General features: G+C 41.5%; 1 protein-coding gene across 12 annotated transcripts in view; it reads right to left on the reverse strand.

Annotated features, from left to right (window-relative positions):
- EP400 (E1A binding protein p400) overlaps positions 1-23673 on the reverse strand; it is a 177958-nt gene that overhangs the window by 121113 nt on the left and 33172 nt on the right. For 7 of the 12 annotated variants that reach the window (XM_058281188.1, XM_058281196.1, XM_058281194.1 and 4 more), the window contains exons 2-3: positions 12051-13420; positions 10329-10439 (exon numbers count right to left, since the gene is read on the reverse strand). In XM_058281188.1, the coding sequence (XP_058137171.1) occupies positions 10329-10439; positions 12051-13385 (1446 nt within the window). In that variant the 5' untranslated portion in view covers positions 13386-13420. The remainder of the gene's footprint in view (positions 1-10328; positions 10440-12050; positions 13421-23673) is intronic. The other 5 variants (XM_058281195.2, XM_058281190.2, XM_058281189.2 and 2 more) reach the window with 1 other exon arrangement.

The following is a 23673-nucleotide window of genomic DNA, read 5'->3' on the forward strand; positions in this document are numbered from 1 at the left end:
TGCTATTCTGGGGGAAAGAATTAAGACCAATACTAGTTGGCAGTAGTAGCTGGGGGCAATTTTTTGCCCAGTTTAAAAAAACAAGCAAATAAATTAATTCATTTTAAAATAATTGGAACTGTCCAACAATGAAAATGCCATTTCATAAGACTGGGTGCCGTTGCTGACTAGACAGAAGGAGTGAGATGCCTGCCTCTCTGAGGACCTTTGGAGGACCTGCTTCTAAGTGAACAGGACTGTGGACTAGATGGCCTAAAGCCTCTTTTAATTCAAGAGTCTAAAAGAAATCTCCCCAGTGTGACTCAAGTAAAGATAACTGAAAGGAAACCTAAAAGTCCACACAGAAAAACCTTTCGTGCTTTTAAAAAAATGTATGAATATTAACATGAGTTAAGATAAACACTTCATACCTATAAACTTTTAACTATATACCTAAAAATATGAACATATATGGTAAAATAATATAAGTACAATAATAGCTGGGCTATACTTTTACCGGAACTGTAGTTGGCGCTGGGGATTAGTGTATACCCAGGGGACCTAAATCTCTGGACTGACCATGTGATAGCCAGGCCCTGAGCCTCAACAGACTTCAGCTCCTACACTCTGGTTTATTGGACTTACCCCAGTCAGCTAACATGGAGGTGAAGAAGGTCAACCACCACACCAGGGAGCCAAGAGTGCCTACAACTGAAAGCAGGAGGATTGCATCCAGCATCCATGTGGAATCTAAGCCCCCTCTTGATATAGATGTGGAGTGGACACAACCATTCCAAGGTCCACAGGACGGAGGAATAGAGTATGGATTAGAGTGGACTTACTGATATTCTATTCATGAACTACTGTGATTAGTAATCAAAGAAAATGTGGCATTGGTGTGGAGAAAGTGGCCATGGTGGCTGCTGGGGGTAGGGAATGGGAGGAAGAGATGAGATGTGGGGGTGTTTTCGGGACTTGGAGTTGCCCTGGGTGGTGCTGCAGGGACAGTTACCGGACATTGTATGTCCTCCCATGGCCCACTGGGTGGAATGTGGGAGAGTGAGGGCTATGATGTGGACCATTGACCATGAGGTGCAGCGGTGCTCAGAGATGTATTCACCAAGTGCAATGAATGATGACGGAGGAGATTGTTGTTATGGGGGAGGAGTGGGGTGAGGGGGGTGGGGGATATATGGGAACCTCATATTTCTTTAATGTAATATTAAATAAATAAATAAAAGACGAAAAAAAATAGCTGGGCTAGCTTTAGAGAATTATAAATAATTAGTCATTTTCTCTACATGAGAATCACTGAAAAATGATCTCCAATTAGAATGGCTTGTTAAGATCTAAAAACTGCAATATTACCAGTATTATTATGCATATAATAATTGTATTCAATAATACCTCTTCAAAATCTTTTGGAAGCAGACAGAAAGGAATACACATGTAATACTGAGAATACCGGATTTATTTCTAGAGTTTAATTAGCAGAAGATTAGTTTATTATAATAATTCTATACTTGGTTGCAAATAACAACACTTTTCCTGAGAATTTGTCTTAAGCCCTTTACAGAATGCTTAATGGCACTGTCAAGGCTATGATAAAACTAGGACCACTCGTTATTTCTAGCAGCGCTTTTAGCGAAAAACAAAGAGGCAAATATATACTAAGCATCATAAAGACAATATACTCTCTTGATTTACTAAGGTCATTCTTAAGATTATTTTTTGGACAGAAGAGATATAACATAAAAGTCCAACATTAGAAAAATGGTTTAACGAATTGAGAAACATGATTCCTCAAAACAAGGAAGAACTAGAAGCTGTTAAAATAGTAAGTAGCAAACATAAAGGGGAGTGGATACAGCTCAGTGGTTGAGCACCCACTTTCCATGCATGAGGTCCTAGGTTCAATCCCTGGTACCTCCTAAAAATAAAAAAAAATTTTTTTAAATAAAAAAATAAAACACATACACACATATATATATATAGAGAGAGAGCAAATAAAACATAAGAGAATTTGCTAAATGAAATAACAAAACAAGAAAGAATATACATATTGCAGCTGGTATACATTTAACATAATATGAAAAATATTTGTATTTGGGATAACAGAATGATAGGTAATTATTCATTTTCTCTAATAGAAAAATCACTGAAATATCTCTCCACTTAGCTTGGTTCTTTTTAAGAAATAAATACATACATAAATATTTATGTGTACAAAAGAATTATTTTATATATGACACCACTGCACTCATTAATACTAACTCAAAATCTTTTGGAAAATTTGGGATGGAGGGTGTTAATGAGAAATATGCATTTTCTGCATGACTTTTCTGTAAATCTACAAATGCACTAACAAAAATTAACTGATTAAACTTTTAGAAGTAAATAGAAATTAATAAATATGTAATAATTTTTATTTCTAGAGTTTCATTAGCAATAGATTAGTAAGTATAAAAAAAATTCTACAGGCGGCGGACTTGGCCCAATGGTTACGGCATTCATCTACCACATGGGAGGTCCGCGGTTCAAACCCCGGGCCTCCTTGACCTGTGTGCAGCTGGAACTTGGGCAGTGCTGATGCGCACAAGGAGTGCCGTGCCACGCAGGAGTGTCCCCCGCGTAGGGGAGCCCCACACGCAAGGAGTACACCCCATAAGGAGAGCAGCCCAGCGTGAAAGAAAGTGCAGCCTGCCCAAGAATGGTGCCGCACACACGGAGAGCTGACACAACAAGATGACGCAACAAAAAGAAACACAGATTCCTGTGCCGCTGACAACAACAGAAGCAGACAAAGAAGACGCAGCAAATAGACACAGAGAACAGACAACCGGGGTGGGGGGGGGAGAGAAATAAATAAATAAATCTTTTTTAAAAATTCTACAATTGAATATAAATAATAAAACTCATACTGAGATTTTTTTTGTCCCAAAGAAAGTATATTTTTTCATTTCAACACTTTTCTAACAGACTTCCCATTTTTCTATTTCCTTAGATATTCATTGAAGCAAAATTTGATATTTGCCTCAAAGGTCTACAACTCAAAATGGAGGCTCCTTGGTTTTCCCATTTTTATTCCTTTAAATAATTATGAAATATTATCATATATACAGAAAAGATTATAAAACAAATATATACAATTTTTAAAAAGTGTAGAAAAATTCATTGCAATAACTAAATAGTGGGTATATGGGTTTACCTGAACAATGTGTTTGACTTTTCTGTATGTGAAAATTTTTATAATAAAATATTGAAAAGAAACATGGAGAAACTTACATGCAAGTGACTATGGCAAAGCAATCAATCACCCCTGGTTCTGTGAATCAGACCCAACTTGGAAAGTGCATCTGTGAAGAAGTGATTAGTTAAGATGAGGCCAAATGACCAGGGTAGGACCTAATCAAATAGACTGGTGTCCCTATAAGGAGAGGAGATCTGGCCACAGTCAGCAGGGGACAGAAAGGGGACAGCCGCAAGACAGAGGCAGAGATGGAGCTGCCGCGTGGCCTGCTGCCAGCCACCAACAGAACCTGAAGGGTACTGACGCCACGACTCAGGCTTCTGGTCTCCACCACTGTCAGACCATAAGCAACTGTTGCCTTAAGCCATTCGGCTGTGGGTTCTTTATCACAGCAGTCCCAGCAAATGAAGACACCCATCTAGGGAACTGGTTTCTGAATTGTGTTAAATATTTCCTTGCCTTTCTTTAAGGTGTTATCACCTACAGATTTATCTCTAAGCAACATTTTCTTCGGTTCTGCTTAGTACTGAACTTTATGTAAAGAGAACTCTACTCTCTGCATTCTTCTCTGACTCCTTCGTTCAATATTATGTTACTGCAATTCATCCATGTTGATGCATGGTGTTGAAATGGTTAATTCATTCACACTACTGTACTCTGTACAGATTCACACAATCCACTTACCCACTCTACGGCCACTGGATACTTCAGTTCTTTCCAGTTACAGCCAAGGCTTCCAGGAGCATTATTACATGTATTTTGGCACACAAATACCAGAGCATCTCTAGAATATATTGCTGGGTCGCACAGTATGCACATGTGCACTTTTTCCAGATAAAGCAAAAGGTTTCCAAATGGCTAGACAAAGTCACACGTTCATCCAAAGTAGAAGAGAATTCCCTTTGGTATGTCAACAGATTCCATTCAGTTTAATTCTGACAATCTGGTGAGTGTAATAACTCAAGAGTGGTTTCGTCTGCACCACTGTGAGACAAAGCATATTATTCCTATGTTTATGGGTACTCCTTGCCTTCTATTGGCCCTCTGATAACAAAAAGTTTTCTGTTCTTATGCAAATATTGATCAGGAAGACCTATAAATGCACTATTAGATAACACTCCTCTAAGCATTAAAAGGAAAGATGTCCCACTGATAAATTTTCAAACAATCTTCAATTAAAGATTTATCATCAGATTGTATCAAAATTATTACAGGGAAGCAGATTTGGCTCAATGGATAGAGTGTCTGCCTACCACATGGGAGGTCCAGGATTCAAACCCAGGGCCTCCTGACCCGTGTGATGAGCTGGCCCACGCGAAGTGCAGATGCGTGCAAGGAGTGCCGTGCCACACAGGGGTGTCCCCCGTGTAGGGGAGCCCCACGCGCAAGGAGTGGGCCCCATAAGGAGAGCCGCCCAGCGCAAAAAAAGCGCAGCCCACCCAGGAGTGGTGCGGCACACAGAGAAAGCTGACACAACAAGATAATGCAACAAAAAGAGACACAGGTTCCTGGTACCACTAACAAGAATATAAGTGGACACAGAAGAACACACAGCGAAGGGACACAGAGAGCAGACAACTGGGTGGGGGGGAGGTAAGGAAGGGGAGAGAAATAAAAAATAAATCTTAAAAAAAAACTCATTACAAACACCTAAATATTGGTTTCAAATTCTTATTCTCCACTAAATGGCACCTGAACTCCTTAGAGAAATGGCTGATTTCAGGGCTGGATCAAGAAATATACAAGATGAACATTTTGTGCCAGAAAGGAAGTGTTAAAATAGTTAAAATGGCAAATTTCATGTTACATATTACCACAATTAAAAAAAGAAAAAGAAAGGAAGGAAGGGAGGGAGGGATAAAGGAAGGAAGGGCAGGCTCAGAGAGCAGTAAGAATGTGTCACAAGTATACCAGAGTGCCTAAAGGGCTCCCTACTGGTTAATTCACAGATAATTTGAGCATCAAAACAAAGACAGAATGGGCAGGGGGGTGGACACAGCAGCTAACGGGCAAGGAGCAAAGGAAATTTCTTGGGGTGATGGAAATGTATGGCTTGAAAGGCAATGGGGGGAAACAGACTTTGGCCCAGTGGTTAGGGCATCCGTCTACCATATGGGAGGTCCGCGGTTCAAACCCCGGGCCTCCTTGACCCGTGTGGAGCTGGCCATGCGCAGTGCTGATGCGCGCAAGGAGTGCCGTGCCACACAAGGGTGTCCCCCGCGTGGGGGAGCCCCACGCGCAAGTGCGCCCGTGAGGAAAAGCCGCCCAGTGTGAAAAGAAAGAGCAGCCTGCCCAGGAATGGCGCCGCCCACACTTCCCGTGCCGCTGACGACAACAGAAGCGGACAAAGAAACAAGACGCAGCAAATAGACACCAAGAACAGACAACCAGGGGAGGGGGGGAAATTAAATAAATAAATAAATCTTAAAAAAAAAAAAGAAAGAAAGAAAGGCAATGGGGGTTACACAGGTGTATTTGTTAAAACTCAGTGAACTGTAACACTTAAGATCGGTGTATCTCCCTGTATGTAAATTACATCTCAATTTAATGTAATTCACCAATTAACAAACTAAAGAAGAAAAATCACATGATCATCTAAAAAAAATACAGAAATAGCATTTGACAAAATTCAACATCCATGCATGATAAATCCTCTCAAAAATCTACGAATAGAAGGGAACTTCCTCAACCTGATAAAAGATATGTATAAAACTTACAGTTAACATCATACTTAGGAGTAAAAGACTGAATGCCTTCCCACCAAGACCAGGAACAAGGCAAGGATATCTGCTCTTACCACTTCTATTCAGCATCATAGCAGAAGTCCTTGCAAGTGCAAAAAGGCAAGAAAAGGAAATAAAAGGCATATAAATCAAGGGAAAAAAAATCCTGTTCTGTTTGCAGACAACATGATGTCTATGTAGAAAAACTAACAGAACTAAAAAAAACCTCCTAAAACTAATGAATGAGTTTAGCAAAGTTGCAGAACACAAGTTCAAATAATCAATTGTATTTCTATGTACTTGCAGTGAACAAATGGAAGTAAAATAAAATTTAAAATACCATTTACAATATTACACAAAAAGCAGAGTACTTAATTACAAATTTAACAAAATATTTACAGGATTGTTATGCTGAAAACTACCACTGATGAAATAAATCAAAGATGACTTAAATAAATGGAGAGATGTACTAAATTCATGGACTGAAAGGCTCAATATTGTCACATTGTTAATTCTCCCTAACCGGTCAATATATTCAATATAATCCCAATCAAATTCCCAGCAGGATGTTTTGAAGATATCAACAAATTGATTCTAAAATTTATATGAAAAGGGAAAGGAACTAGAATGACCAAAACAATTCTGAAAAAGTTGGAGACCTCATACAACCTGATTTCCAGACTTATTATTAAGCTACTGTAATCAAGACAGTTAAATAGAAGAGAAGAGACAGCCCAGAAGTAGACCCACACATAATATGATGAAATGATTTTTGGCAGAGATGCAATGTCAATTCAACAGAGAAAAGAGAGTCTTTTTAAGAAAGAGAGCTGAAACAACTGGATACCTGTATGGTGGTGGGGGGCGGGGGAACCTCTCTACCTATTTCTCCCCCATTACATAAAAATTTACTTAAAATGGATCACAGCTCTAAATATAAACATGAAACTATAAAACTTCTGGAAGAAAACACAGAAAATCTTTATGACCTAAAGTTAAAGAGTTAAGATATGAAATCAAAAGCACAATCCATAAAAGAAAAAAATTGATAAGGTGGACTTCATCAATATTTAAAACTTTTGCTCTAAAAAAGTGTTAAGAAAATAAAAAGACAAGCCACATACTAGGAGAAAATATTTGCAAATCACATCAGACAAAAGACATATCCAGATCATGTAAATAACTCTCAAAATGTAATGATAAGGAAACAAACAACCCAGGGCAAAAGTGGGCAAAAGACATGAGCAGATACTTCACCCAAGAAGATGTTCAAATGGAAAATAAGTGCATAAAAAAATACTGAACATCATTAGTCTTTAGACATACACAAATTAAAACCACTACATACCTACTAATACAAGCTTTACAAAATGACAATACCAGATGCCAGGGTGTATGCAGAGCAACTGGAATTCTAAAATACAGCCAGTTTGGAAAAATTGGGCAGTTTCTTACAAAGTAAAACATAAAATACAACCCAGTAATCTGGCCCCAAATGAAGTAAATACCTATGTTCATGCAAAAGACTATGTCAGGAAGAAGATGTGACTGAACCGATTGGGCTCCCGTCTACCACAGGGGAGGCCCTGGTTCGCTTCCCAGGGCCTCCTGGTGAAGGCAAGCTGGCCACACCCGCAGAGGGCTGACAGCCCACGCCCGTGGAGAGCTGATGGCTCGCACTGGCGGACAGCTGGCGCAGCAAGATGACCCAACAAAGGGAGACAAGCAGACACAGAACACACAACGAATGGAGAGCAGACAGCAAGCGAGCAGCAAGGGGGGGTGGATACATAAAATAAATCTTTAAAAAAACACAAAACTGTATGTCAACATTTATAGCAGCTTTATTCATAATTGACAAAAACTGGAACAACCATGTGGTGGTTTGAAGTAGTATGTGCCACAGAAATTATGTTCTTACAAGTAATCCATTCCTGTGGATGGGAACCCATTTTAAGTAGGACCTTTTGATGAGGCTACTTCATTTAAGATGTGACCCACCTCAATCACAATGGAGCGTAACACTATTACTGGAGTCCTTTATAAATGGAACGATATTCCAACAGAAAGAGAGAAAAGTCACAGAAGCAAGAAGCTGAAATCAGAAAAACCCAGAAAAGAAGAGAGAGACCAGCAGGTGCTGCCATGTGGCCTACCATGGCAGGAGGAGCCCAGGATCACTGGCAGCTGGTCTTCGGGAAGAAAGCATTGTCTTAATGATGACTTGATTTGGACATTCTCACAATGTCAAATTGTAAGCTAATAAATTCCCATTGTTAAAGTCAACCCATTTCATCGAATCTGCTTTAAGGAGCCTACGAAACTAAAGTAAGCCCAAATGCCCTTCAAAGTGTGAATGGTTAAATAAATTATGGTCTATACATACCTTGGAATACTAGTTAGGAATAAAAAGAACAAACTATTGATACATGCAACATGAATGAATCTCAGATGCATTTTGCTAAGTGAAAGAAGCCAAACTGATAAGGCTACATATAGTATGATTCCATTTAAGTGACATTCTGAAAAAAAAGGCAAAATCATAGAAATGAAAAACAAAACTGCAGGTAGGGGATGGTTTGATTACAAAGATGTAGCATAAGGAAATTTTGGGGGGGGGGGGGAGGAGGGGAGAGAGAAACTGTTCTGTTTCCAGACAGTGGTGATGGTTACACAACTCAATGAATTCATCAAAATTCATAGAACTATAGACCAAAAAGAGCAAATATAGACCAAAAAGAGCGAATTGTACTGAATGTAAATGAAATAAATTTAAAGAAACAAAAATAAATACCGGGAGTGGTATGCCATATAACCCATGGATTTAAATAATTCATATATGAATGAAGACATAAATGGAGGCAAAGGGACAGTTCTTCATTAGAGTAGATGCCAATTATTAAAGGTAGAAGGAATGATGGGGTTAGGAAATCCATTTTGCAACCTTCAAAGTAACAACTGACTCTGGAAAGACTGAATAGATGCCAAAGGAGTGAGAGAAAGTTTAATAAGGTATAGGATAGATACACAGTCTCAAAATGTCTCCCCACAATTATTTATCTTTTGCAAAAGGAAAACTAACAACTTCGCAGTGAGAAGGCCTAATGCACACCACCTTAGCCAAGTGGTCACATTTAATAACAAGAGGCAGGGGACAAATGGACATAATGGCCTCCACTGCGACGGACACCTCATCGTTTCTGAAGTATTCTCCTCAAAAATGCATGACCCGAATCTAACACAAAGAAACATGAGAAAACCCATACTTAAGGAGGTGCTACAAAATAACTGCTCTCTACTCTTCAAAAATGTCACGAAGACTGACGAAAGGCCAAAGAGGCGAGACAGATCAACACAATGCGAGGCCCTGGATGGGGAGCAGAGCTATGAGGAGCACCACGGGGCAGCGAACGGAGTCTGGATGTGAACTGCGCGTGGACAAGTCTTGCGTTACTGTGAGTTCTCATGTGGATCACTGTACTGTGCTTAGGGACAAGAGGGTCCTTACCTAGTGCAGACCTCCTTGCAAATGGCTGGGGCCAGGGGCACTAGACGAGAACATGACTATGAGTGGGCAAGGGGGTGGGAGAAGGTGAGTAACACAAAGGGGATAAAAAGGCAACAACTGGCAAACTTGGGTAAAGGGAATAAGGGGAGTTCTTTGTGTTACTACTAGTCTTGCAACTTTTGTGGACGAGTGAAATTATTATATCAAAATTAAAAATTGTATAAAACATGTCACCACAAAGATCAAGCTGCTTTTAGAACCTAAACCTAGCACTATCTATGCCAAAATTATTAGAATTTGACCTTCACTCTTAGGTTCTTGACATTACTATGTAATATTTGATTGTCTTCCAAAAATTAAAAAGCATCAATTTGTTTTCAATTAACATCACTTAGAAGCCTATGGTACTGAGACTTTTAGGGGGTTTCACTTCAGTATTTCTTCTATCTACAAAAAACACCAAGTTGTCATCCATTTAAGTCTTTTTTCTTGTTCTGTTTAGCACTGTTCTAGAAAATACAGATAAAAGACACAAGAAAGAAACAACATTTAAAACACAGCACACAAGGGATCCCGAGCAAACACTGAACGGGACTTAAAGTATTAGATGACATGCATGCTAGAAGTTACTACTGCAATATATAGGTCATCAAGGAAAAAATAATGCATTAGGGTCTGTGTTGTTGTTTACTCATGCAAATTAATTTGATTATTTATATGAAGGAAGTTTTTTTTTTATTTTTTAAAAGTAAGGAATGGGCTCTGGAAAAAAAAATGCTGAAGAGCAAATAGTAAATTGAAGGTTAAAATATCTGGATGAAGGAAAAGTTTGGGATGAGACTACATTTTTAGAACCATCGAAAAGTACCTGAAGTGGCTGCTGCTGGGATGAAAAAGCAGCAGAAACGTTTGGAGGAAGCTGGGTTGCTATAGCAACAGGAGTACCAGTCTGCCCATCCTTTCCTGTCACAACCTTTACCTGGGAGGAAATATTTTGAGAAAAAAAGGTAACATAATTTTTAAGACTGCTCAAAATTTTGTTAGAATTTTACTGCTGACAGCTCACTGATGTCCGGTGTTTATGACTCAAAAGGCTTTTGCATCAAATCCTGTAAAAGGACACAGAACTGACAGTCATGACAACCGAATTCAACAGCAGACCTTGCAGCAGCGCCAATTCAAGTCACAAGAAAAAGGTCCTCCGATTCTGTAACTTCACATTTTAAAAACCAGATGGCAGCTCTTGTGGACTGTGTGTCAACTTCCAGGAACACAGGTCCTACGGGCTCATGGGGGATTTGCATAGGAGCCCCTCTCCATCTGCTCTCTGCAGGGCCAGCAGGGCACAGGGTGGGGTCAGCAGGAAGTCATAAAAAGGGACTTCCCTTTTCATTATAGGCACAGGTAAAGGGGATTGAGTTTACACACAACAAAGGTGTACAACATGAAGAGACTCGAATTTCATGCTTTCTTAAATGAAATCCTCAAAATAATCATGTAAACTTTTGGAAAATAAGATGGCCCCTCCTGAAAAGGGTGTTAAGGAGAACACAAAATGGCCAAGCCACACAGACACACCCATAAATATCAATGGGGACACCTTAAGCAAAGAGACAAGCTTTTGTTTCCCAAAGGCTGATTTCTTTGCAGGATAAGGGCTGGCAGGGATGCAAGCCCTTTTAGCTATCTCACTGAACTACAAAGCCCCCGGCTTCCCAGCACAGCACCAGCAAGGACCCAAGGCTCATCACAGTGCAACCCACCCCCTACCTGCTACGAGAAACTGGGGTTTTTCAGGAAGTACAGATACGAGGCTCTTAGGACCCACTACAGTATTAAAAAGTCTCAATTAGGGGATTTATTAAGCACCTATCTCAGGCACCCAAAAAGAATCTTAAATAGCACTCCGTAGGTATTTGCAAAAGTATAGGCTTAAAACGAGATCTAAGACCTAAGGCCATATCTAAAAATTGAAAAAACTCTCAAACATAATTTTTTGGCACATTTAAGTTATATAATCATTAAGATAATATATTAATGTATCTATACATTTGTAATTGTGGCCGCTATACTCTAAAACATTAGTGATTTAAATCCCTTAACCATATTCTTATGGGTGGACCTCCAGAAGTGCAATGTGAAACGGGGAAAACCAACCAGAGGGCATTAAAGCTAGAGAAAATCCCTGCCCGTGCCCCCGACACAGGCCAAAGGCAGTAGGGCTTACAACAGCTGTCAAACCATTTCAGTCAACAACCAAACACCTAGACTCAAGGGGCAAGAACTGGATCACACCAGATTAGCTGCCTGAACCCAGATGAATCCTTGTTTCCAAATGAAAATGTCTGAGTTTTTAATGACCATCAAGGACAGCCCTGTTATTTATCTTCCTTCCAACACACTGCTGCACTAAAAACAACTCTTCCTTTCCATGAAGGAAATAAGCAAAATGCACTCCACAGTCTACTAATGCATCAAATCATTATGAACCATATTAGCCAGAATATATGTTACGTTCTCATTTACTGTTGCATAGACTTGCGTATGCTTAACACAAGCCCTGTAGATTACTGAACTACTGACTTCTTACCTCATCATTGATAACCTCAGATTTTCCTTCCTCCTCTTCCTCCTCTTCCTCCTCTTCCTCCAGATCCAAATCATTCTGCCTAAGATATGCTTGTAACGGGGCATAATGCTTCTTCTTGAAAGCTAAGAAATCCATCATATTCCCTTGAAAATGTTGCAAGAAAAACAGTTCAATCAAATATTCTTTAAAGATTTCCTTCAGGGCTTCCATTTCTTTGTAGTGATACTCTAAGCACTGCTTCCTCATTTGAGCCATTTCTTGGGTGGCCGGTGGAATCTCCTCTAACTTCTTGGGTGCCCTTTTCACTCCTGGACTCGCTGTGGAAGCCAGAGGGAGACTGGAGAGGCCGGGGGGCATGGTGGTTCTGGAAGGGCTTGTGGGCGGGGGTGGGGTGGTCAGGCCGAAGGCGGCCGACCCGCCCACCCCGGGAAGGAGCACACCCGGGGCTCTCTCAAACCCCAGAGGCCTGCTCAGCGGCTGGCCCTGCAGCACCTGCTGCTGCTGGATCAACTGTCCCTGGATGATGCTACTGATCTGTGGGGGCAAGCTGGCCGTGGTGATGTGGCCGGGGCTGGCCAGAGGCTGGACGCTCGCACCACCCGCCGCAGGGCTCTGGGGTCCCAGGTGATGGATGGTGCCTCCCGACGGCGCGGGAGGCTGGGAGAGCCGCCGTTCTCTGGCCGGAATGGGAGCGCCTGCATGCTGGAGCTGCACCTGCGTCCCTGGAGCAATCTGGGCAATTCCTGATCCTTCCTGAAACACAAAGTGCCCGCCACTCGATGGGCTCAGGCTGATCTGCCGCACGAGCACGCTGGCATCCACGAACCCCCCAGGGGGGCTCGTGCTGCAGATGCCCAGTCCAGGGCCGGAGGCGCCCGCCCGCACGCTCTGCAGGGCCTGCCCCGGCCCGGGGCTGGGCTGCGTGGGGCTCTGAGTCTGAACCTGCTGGGACAGCGGTGAAGTGACTTGAATGTATGACGGCGAGCCATGCTCAAAGCGCCGCTGCTGAGCGCCGAACGGAAAGCCCGGCGAGGTGGGGCTGGGCAGCGGCAAAGGGGCCAGCGTGATCTGCTGGTTTCCTCCGACCACCGGACCAACGTTCTGAAGGGTGAGGTTCACGTTGGGCCCCGCCGCGGGGCTCCTGCTCATCAGCTGCTGTAGCTGGTACCCGGGGGACTGGGGTGCCGACGGGCTCGCGGACGGAGCGAAGGGCGTGGCAGGGGACTGGGGCAGATTGGAATGGGACTGCGGCGGCTCCTCGCCTTCGCTGCCGGTGAAGGACCTGGACCGCTGCAGCTGATGCTGGACATTCTGAGAGCTGCTGCCATGGTGCATTATCGCCCCCCTTTTTTATCCAACTTAATGTTATCCTAAAAAATCAAAATTAAAGTCAAGTTATTTAAAGGCAAATATAATTGTCTGATTACCATTTACTAAGATTACTATCCAACAGCACTGAAAAGATACTCGGAAAGCCTATTTCCACCGGTGTAAGGTTCAAAACCACAGTGCTATCAATTCACATCCAGGGCACTGAGATGCCTTCTGAGCCTCTGCCCAGGACAGGTGAGTGGCCCCACAGGCACTGCCGCATGCCACTAACATCACCAGCAGGGACAGCCTCTCTGCCACGCCCTTGGCCTGGGATGTCACACTGTCTGCTCACATCAACCCGTGGGGGAACTATTTCCCTCAGAGGAATAATAAGTTGCTCAAATAAGCAATAATAAGTTGCTCTTAAGTTGCTCAAAGCCAAGCAGCTAGTAAGTAGAACAAAAATTTGCACTTTGGCAATCAGACCTAATGCTTATAGCCAACCCATTTCTCTCCTAGGGCCAAAGGTCTCTTCCTGGGTCCTAACTTCCTGCAGTACGCACCTTAGCATTTCTCACTCTGGGGAAGCCCCCCTCCCTGCCGGGCTCTCCCCAACCCACTGTCTGCTCCCTGCAGTGAGAACTGCTGCTGGGCACTGGTGCAGTGCCTGCCACCCAGGAGGCCTTCAGAGGGACTACCACTGAATGAGTACAGGCTGGCGTGGGGTGTATGGCACAATTACTACATCTCTAAAATGACACACCTGAATCCCTCCATAGCCAGCAAGTTCTTATAAACTTGTAGGCGGTATACCTACTGAAAAGCATACCCCTGGGAATTCAGCTCAAAAACAGTAAGCTAGAGCAAACCATAGGAAATTAAATGTAGGAATGACCTAAGACCTCAGAGTTCTATATGAGGACACACAGAGGGAGCAATTTCAATGCAAAAATTGTAAGTGGAGGTGGGTAAGGACCTGGACCAGGGCTCTTAACTCTGGGGTAAGTCCTGTCCTGGGGGCTCTGCAAACTCTCTGGGAAATGGCATCACAGTCCCCAAGGAGCACACACAGCAAACAACACTCTGTGCATCCTGACTCCAGGAAGGAGTGGGGAAGCGGAGGCTCCACTGGGAGGACAGCTTTCAGCACAGGAGAGGAGAGGACCGAGCAGGAAGAGAGCGCCAGGGAGAAGGCCTCCGACCGTGCAGGTCAGACCTGGGCCACCCCTCGGGGGAGAACGGAAGGCACGCCGCCTGCGCCAGGGACTGGCACAACACAGGCAGTCCTCAGTCTGTCTTTCCATTTCCTCCCATGGATAGGGTCACACACACAGAAATGTTTTTCCCCCAGGAGAACAGTGCAAATGCAGCAAGAAACCGCAAGAGCCATGGAGCTCAGCGTCAGGCTTCAGACAGGAGAGGCAGGGGCACTGTCCCACATAAAGGGGGTTGCTCCTGCCCTGATGACTTCACCACAAAGGAAGCAAGCCACTGCGGCCCTGCCCCTCACTTAAGAGAAGCAGATGGAGAAAAAGTGAATCTGTTAGCACCGAATCACTAGTCTGAAGCCAACACACCCTGGCCTTTTGCTTAAGCCTATGTGACACAGGCTTTCATCACTAACAGACACCCCGAGTTCCCAGCCCCCTTTGGGCTCCTTCTGTTTGCCCCCACTGAGCCTGGCTGAGTGATCAAGAAGACTCCTCTCTGCTCCCCCACTTGCATACTGCTCCACAAGACAAGCAGGAGCCCCTTTTTACCAGAAGGAAAATACTGCTTATCCTCATGAAAAAACGGACAGGAGACGAAAAACAATCAACCTGAAGCAGTAATGAAACTTACAAAGCTTTACAGTGCCAAGTCACCAGATGAAGTACATAGGTGTTTGTATATATGAACCAAAAGAGAGCTTACAGATGCACAAGCATGTTTAAACATGTTTAAACTAGTAGGATATTCTTATCAGAGGAGGGACAGTCCCCCAAAGTTGGGGTCAGACAATAACAGACAAGCTGTATCAAATACACCTTGATTGGGGGGGGGGGGGACGAAGACCACAAGGAATTGCCTTATTAAGCCTAAAACCAAGCAAAGAGCCTGGCAGAGCTGGGGATCTGCAGGTGTGCCATGAGTTCTGTGGACACAAAGGAAGGGGCCAGTTAGCCACACATATTACTTTAGAAAGGGAGTTTGTTCTTGTTCTTTTCAAACAAGCATTATGAAGAAAAACTAGTTTGTAAAAGGCACAAGAATGAAATAAACAAACACATCTAGGACATATTTAGGGTCATTTCCTCAGAATCCATTCCCAGAATGTCAGAGGGGATCAAAGAGAGGCAACAAGGGGCCCAGAACAAAACTCTCACATATAATAATTTCTAAATCCAGGGGGAAAGAAATCACCAGGGAGAGACATATATATATATATACACATATATATACACACACACATACATACACACACATTATGACAATTGACACACTGAGACAATTCAGTTTAAAGTCTCACCAAACATTTATCAAAATGAATTAAGCTTCCACAACTGCCAAAAGGTGGAAGAAACCCAAGTGTCCATCAACAAATGAATGGATGACCACACTGTGCTACATACACAACAGAATATATTCAACCATAAAAAGCAACAAAGTTCTGATACACACTTATAACATAGATGAACCTTGAAGACGACATGCTAAGTGAAATAAGCCAGGCACAAAAGGACAATATTGTATGCTCACAATTATATGAACTAAGCAGAATGTGCAAATTCATATAGTCAGAAAGTGTAATACAGGTTAACAGGTACTGAGCAGGGATGGAGAATGGGGAGTTAAGGCTAATTGATATGAAGTTTCTGTTTGGGGTAACAGAAAAGTTTTGGCAATGGATGATGATGGAACCACAACTTTATGAATATAATAAACATCACACCAGACTGTATATTTGAAACTGGATAAAATAAGAAATTCTAGGTTCTATATAAGTTACCAGTGGGGAGAGGGGAACCCTAACGTAAACTACAGACTATAGTTGAAAGTATAATTAAAATAATATTGTTGGATGGACTGTGGGAGAGTGTAGACTATAATGTGGACCATTGACCATGAGGTGCAGCAGTGCTCAGAGATGTGTTCACCAAGTGCAGTGAACGTCCCATGATGTTGGAGGAGGTGGTTGTTTTGGGAGGAGTGGGGTGAGGGGGGTGGAGGGGTTTATGGGGACCTCATATTTTTTTAATGTAACATTGAAAAAATATAAAGAAAAATTTTAAAAAATAATAATATTGTTACGCCAATTTTAACACTTATGCAAAATGTTAATAATAGGGAAAACTGTGTGAGGGGTGCATAAGGGAACTCTACTTTCTGCATGATTTTTCTGTAAACATACAACTGCTTTAATAAAAAACAAAGAATTAACTATTTTATAAGTTAACATTCCAAGTGTTAGATTAAATATAAAAAAATCAAACCAGAAAAACTTTATAAGAACACAGAATTGAATACTCACTAAATCTCTGAAGTAAATTCAGTTTCCTAGACTTAAAGAAGGTATATCTGAAAAAATAGATTCATTTAACATACAATTTTTAAACGTTTAAAACTCAAAAGTAAATCAAAATTAAGACCGAAACATCTTGGAAAGAATATCTGAAGTAATTAATGGCAAAGGGCTGGCTAATACCAGTACTGGCTCATACAAATCCTTGAAATAGCTTTTTTATTTTTTAGGAGGTATGGGGGTTTGAACCCAGTACCTCATAACATGGGAAGCAGGCGCTCAACAACTGAGCTACAGCCACTCCCCACAAATCCTTGAGACAACACTGAAATCCCAATAGAAAAATGCTTACAGGCCAAGAACAGCCAGTTCACAAAAGAAAAATGTCCAACCTCACAACTAATAAAAACAATACAAATTGAAATAAGTATTTCCACAGATCCACCTAGCCAAGATATTAAATTAGACAAAAAGGAATTTGGGAAGATGCAGCAAAGATTTCAAAGGGGGCCCTGGCCCTCACAATGCTTACTGCAGTGACTAGAGAAAGCAGTGGGAAGAAGTGGGAAACTTACTTGACGCCATTGCCATGCATCCTAAGGAAATTAACCCACAAATTAAAAACAAAAAGCCTCTGCATTAAAATGCTCAGTGCAGATTAACACAGTAAAAGCAAAAAGTATAACCAGAACCATCGAGTGCTCAAGTGCTAGATGGGGAATATGTAATAAAAATGAAAAGTGTGCAGACATATTATATGGGAAAGGCAGGATTTAACTGTATGGCATAATCATTACTACGTAAAAAATTATATTTTTTAAAAAATCTAACCACTGGAAAACGGATGTGGCTCAAGCAGCTGGGCTCCCGTCTACCATATACGAGGTACAGGGTTTGATGCCCAGGGCCTCCTGGTGAAGGCAAGCTGGCCCATGCAGGAGTGCTGGCTGATGCGGAGAGCTGGCGTGGCAAGGTGATGCAACAAGAGACACAGAGGACAATAAGAGATGTGGCAGAACAGGGAGCTGAGGTGGCGCAAGAGAATGATGGCCTCTCTCCCTCTCTGGAAGGTCCCAGAATCAGTTTCCAAAGCCACCCAATGAGAATACAAGCAGGCACAGAAGAACACACAGTGAATGGACACAGAGAGCAGACAATGGGGGGTGGGGGGAGAAAATAAATAAATCCTAAAAAAAAACAGCCTATCAATATACTAATATTGATCATCAACTGGTGAAGAGATCAACAAACTGTGCTATAACCAAACAGCAGAATGCTCCTCAGCATCTCAAGAAAGAAACACCAATACACCAGCCCTGCAGGATGAATCTCAAATGCAGTATGCCATTATTCAGACCTTCTGGAGAGGCAAAACTATGGGAAAGAAAATGGATCAGACCTTGATGATGGCTAGGGGTGGGAAAGAGCTGACTACAAAGAGGAACAGGACTTTGAGGGGCTGTGGAAATGTTTTATATCTTAACTTGTGAGGGTCATTAGAGGACTGAATGTGTTTGTCAAAATTCACAGAACTATACACTTAAAAGCATGAACTTTACTACATGTAAATTATATCTCAATTTAAAAAAGAAATGATTCCTGACCTCAGTGAGCTTATAGTCACAACCAATTACAATTAACAGAACTGTCCAAGTAAAACAGCATTTCCAAAATGCAAGGTACAGGTACCCTGATGGGCAGCTACGTTACAACCAATGGCAAAACAACTTTTTAAAATTTGTAATGGTCATGTTTCTAATTAAAATCTCTTAGTAAAAATTACAACTAATCCATTAAACTCATAATTTCAAGAATTGGCTAAAGTAAACGGCCCTGAGCTAATCCACCTGATGCAGACTTGCTTTATGTTATATATATGTGTGTGTGTGTGTGTAACCACAATAAAATGTAAATATATGTATATGTATTTGCAGCATATAAGAGAGAAAAGGTTACCTGTGCCTAATATACCAAGGATTCACATAACCATCCCTAATATACTAAGAATCTCACAAATCAAAAGGAGCCAAACAACCCAAGAAACACAAAATGATAGGTAAACATTATTATTAAACAAAAAAGCTCAATCTCATTAATAAAGAAATACAAAATAAAGCAAGGCAACTAAATGTTATTTAGCAGATTAACCAAAATCAAAGAGACCAATAAAATTCAGGATTGATGAAACTGTTGGAAAATGGGCAATTCCGTACACAAACGAAGGAGGTGAAGCCAGCTATAAGCTTTATCAGGACAATTTGGCATTACCTATCACAATATTAATGTCTATTGATGAAGGAATTTCACTTTTAGGAATTTAGCCTATGGAAACACACAACTGCCTGAGAATGTTCATTACAATATCACAATATAAAAAAACTAGCAACAATGCAAATGCTTACCTATAGGGACTCATTTAATTACACTTTGGTACAGCCACTCCATAAAACACCAGGCAGCCACTAAAAGGAATCAGGAAATGTGTACGTACTGAAATTATGCATTTTGAAAAAAGTTAAACACATGTTTAGCATATGTATGTACACATATATAAGAACATATGCATAGTATGTTCAATTTATATTCTCAAAAACTCAGTATGACTGTATACATGCACAGCTCTCTCTGCATCAGAAGGAAAGGGGAAAGGTTCTGGCCTTTCGAGAGCTGGAGGATGTTACCAAAGGCGGGCTTCTACCTGCTGTGAGCCTGCAGCCGCAGAGCCCAGAGCAAGGCCTGGCCTGGGAGAGCCTATTTGCATCTGTGGAAGAGATGAGCAAATGGGAAGAAGGCAGTCGAGCAGTACACTTCCAGAGGACCTGGTGTGGAAGGGCAAGGCACAGCCAGTGCACTGTGTAATAGGAAGACTCTACCTGCCACCCTATAGGCCAGATGTCTCCCTTACCCCACTAATTCCGGACGGCAGACATTTTGGTTGGTCATGTCTGCTTTTGTTGGGATCTATTTTCATCAGTATATTTAATCTGCAATATTTCACATAAAAATGCAGATATCCAGCCTTGCCCATTCGAAAAATCTCAGCACTGCCAAGCCGGGCAGCACTTAGCTGGAGCTGAGCAGAGGCCACCAGGCAGCCCTGAGCCACCCGGGACAAAGCCAAGGACTGGGTGCTGTCCACGGGCAAAGGCACACTGCTGCCACTGGAGAAGTTCTCCACGTCCATGTCACTGTCAAAACTGAGAAGACAAAAGACAGACCAAGAGGGGCTAGTGTTTCAAGAAGCAGGAAGGGCAAGTTTCTTTCTCAAAGTGTTTAATATGCAGAGTGGGTCTGGGCCAAAAGAGTGCAACTTAAAAGGCCATCATAAAACAAACCATATTAAAAAAACTCATCTTCCAACTCAGCAGCATAAGCCAGATCCAAGGTTTAGCCTTCTGACTGGGGTAGTAATCCCCAAGACAGTGTGGGCCCTTCTCAACAAGGCTGGTCAAGGTAACGACACAGACATTGCACTCGGGCCACTTGTTCCTAAAGGTATTATTTGGCAAAGAATATTCTGGGCAACTGTCCTATGTTGAAATTCATCTCCAAAAATGACAATGATGGGTCTAAATTAAGAGTCCAAGACTGAAATCCAAAAGAGGCTTTCTAATCTTTGAAAATGAACTGACATTGATTCGTTTTCACTCACTGCTAGTAAGAGACAAAAATGGAATTGATTGAACTGCAGACAAGAGAGTACTTAAAACAAAATATGACAATAATGGATGACCACAACTCTACAGATACTCAGGAAGAGTGACCCTGAGCATGAAGGCAGCTGTGGAAACCTGCAGCCACGCTCAGGGTGCATACATTTACTAAAAGAAATTTTCAACAACAAAAAGCAATAAAACTAAGGGTCATTCCAAGGTAAAACTCAAAGCTGAATGTTTCAAGCATGTTAATTTGTAAATCCATCACGAGAAATGCAATTAAAAATTAATTTAATATATCATTTCTTATCTCAGACTGGCAAAAAGCCAGTCCACACGCTCCACTGGCAAGGCTGTGGGGAACCAGGCACTCTCACACACTATCAGCACAAACGGACACTGCACAACCCCTGGAGGGGAATTTGGCACTATCAAACAAAACTACATATGGTCCTACACTGTGACCCAGCAATACCATTTCTAAGAATTTACCCTGAATATCCACCTCCAACAGTATAAAAATACATAAGCACAAATATATATTCACTACAGAATTATCTGTCAGTATCTATTGGGAACAAACTACATGTCCATATTTAAGAGATTGGTATATCACTCAGTGGAAGATTACGCACCTCTGAAAAAATAAATGAGGACGATCACTATAAACTGTTAAAGAGGGAATTGCAGGGCATATACTGCCAGGTCAGAACAGCCAATTGAAGAAGACTACACATGGCATGCTACCTCTTGTACAGAAAGGGAAAGAGACAGAATCTTTCCTGAGCTCTTTTGGCAAAACTCAGCAGATACATATATAGTCATGTAAACATATTCTTTTCTTAACTATATTTCCTACTTAAGTCCATTAAAAGGGTCTAGAAGGAATGAGACCCCAGTATCTGCTTATTTTTACAAATAAGAAACTGAGGAAGAATACCCCAGAAACAAATGAACCTAATCACCTACGGGGGTAGGTGAACAGTAAGGAAAGGACATATCTCTGAGGGAATCTTTCAGTATATTTTTTAAATTTAGAGCCATGTTAAAGTGTTACATATTCAAAAAGTAAAATTAAATCAGTAAGGATGAAGAACACTCCCTCGAATCAAATACAAATATAAATAAGCAATTCTAACTATGGAATAGGTAATATCCTCACATATGGGATGGGGGTTGAGGAAAAAAGGAACTCTGGGAATTAGAATGAGAGGTATAAACTCATGGGGGGTTTTCTTTGTTTTGCTTTTTTAAAATATTTTTTATTTATTTGTCTCCCCTTTTTCCCCACCCCCCAGTTGTCTGCTCTCTGTCCATTCGCTGTGTGTTCTTCTGTGACCGCTTCTGTCCTTATCAGCAGCACTAGGAATCTGTGTTTCTTTTTGTTGCGTCATCTTGCTGTGTCAGCTCTCCGTGTGGGCAGCGCTATTCCTGGGCAGGCTGCACTTTCTTTCACGCTGGGCGGCTCTCCTTACGGGGTGCACTCCTTGCACGTGGGGCTCCCCTACACAGGGGACACCCCTGCGTGGCAGGACACTCCTTGTGTGCATAAGCACTGCGCGTGGGCCAGCTCCACACCCGTCAAGGAGGCCTGGGATTTGAACTGTGGACCTCCCATTTGGTAGGCGGACGCCCTATCCATTGGGCCAAGTCTGCTTCCCCATGGGTGTTTTTTATCTTTGGAAATATTTTGTCTTCTAACTCTGTTAAAATGGCCTAGAAGCAGTGAGCACACCCAGCACCTACAGCCTGGTTTCTAAACACCATTTCCCTCTAAAAGGAATGCCTTAGAGAAATGGCAGATTCTGGGGATGGGGCAGGAAATGTATAAGATAAGCCTATATAGATGAGCCTAGAAAGTATTGTAGGACCAGAAAGTCAGGAAACCTTCCAAAAAAAAAGATGGGGACATAAAAAAAGGTGAAAGGAGCCAGCTTGAGGAGTCCTGTTAGCCAAATCACAAGTTAAACTTCAAAATAAATTATGACAGTAGCATTATAAACCACTGAATAACAAAAGAACCCAAGAGTCCACACTAATAAAAATTATTAATTTTCAATAAAACAGAAGAAATGATTATTAGAAAATCTTATTTTGCAACCTTCATAGTAAAAGCAATACACTCAAGAATCATCAATGAATGTTAAAACTACTAGGTGAGCATTTGTTGAAGGACAAGATATTTAGTTTCAAAGCTTCTTCCCACAAATTATTTGTTACAAATCATTGGTAAAATCTTGCAAACACTACCTTGAAGAAGCAATCCAAGTTGCCATCGCCATAATGGCCCAGAGGACACCAGTGGGCCTGAGTGGAGGCACTAAGAAGGAAGCTATATCTGCAGGTGGCATTCCAAAAAGGCAGGAGCCTGAATCCAATCACAAGAAGAACAGACAAACCCAAAGGATGGATATCCTACAAAACAACTGACCTGGACTCAGCTCAGGGGAGCGTCATGATTGTTGTTACTGCCTGTTAGTATAACTTTAGAATCTTGGTAAACACTGGATGTGGACTAAACAATAGTGTGGATATCAAACTGCCTCTATCTGGTTGTTTTATCATGGTTTTCCCTCCAACACATTAAGGTGTCGGTAATGAAAGGTCACGATACCTGCGACTTGCCCTCAATAACTCAGACAAAAATGTATTACCTAATATCACAGACACAGAAAGAGAAATAAAGCAAACATAGTAAAATATTAACTACTGGAGATGGGTAAATGGGAGTTCACTATACTATCCTTGTAATTTTTCAGTAAGATTGAAATTTTTCAAAATAAAAGTTTAAAAATAAGAGGTAAAATCAAAGACCTGTTAAGGGTATCTGGATGCAAAAGAAAAGGTGTCAGCTTCCTGGTTCCAAATCAAAGCAGTTTTGATTTTAAAAAACAAATTTTAATTACTGAATGTCCTGGTTTTCAACTTATACTTTTCAACATTTTCAAATTCAAAATATAATCTCCCATCACAAACATGTATATATTGTCCCATGTACTTATACCAGAGTTTGGTAAAAAATAAAACTTAATAATACCTGAGTAAGTTTATTATTTTAAAACTTGGTCAGCTTCACTCATTTACATTACCTTCCTGGAATACTATAGGCATTTTTTTCTTTTTTTAACTTTTACTGTTATTCACACATATA

This window comes from Dasypus novemcinctus, chromosome 19, assembly GCF_030445035.2.
Source record: "Dasypus novemcinctus isolate mDasNov1 chromosome 19, mDasNov1.1.hap2, whole genome shotgun sequence".
Lineage (NCBI taxonomy): Eukaryota > Metazoa > Chordata > Mammalia > Cingulata > Dasypodidae > Dasypus > Dasypus novemcinctus.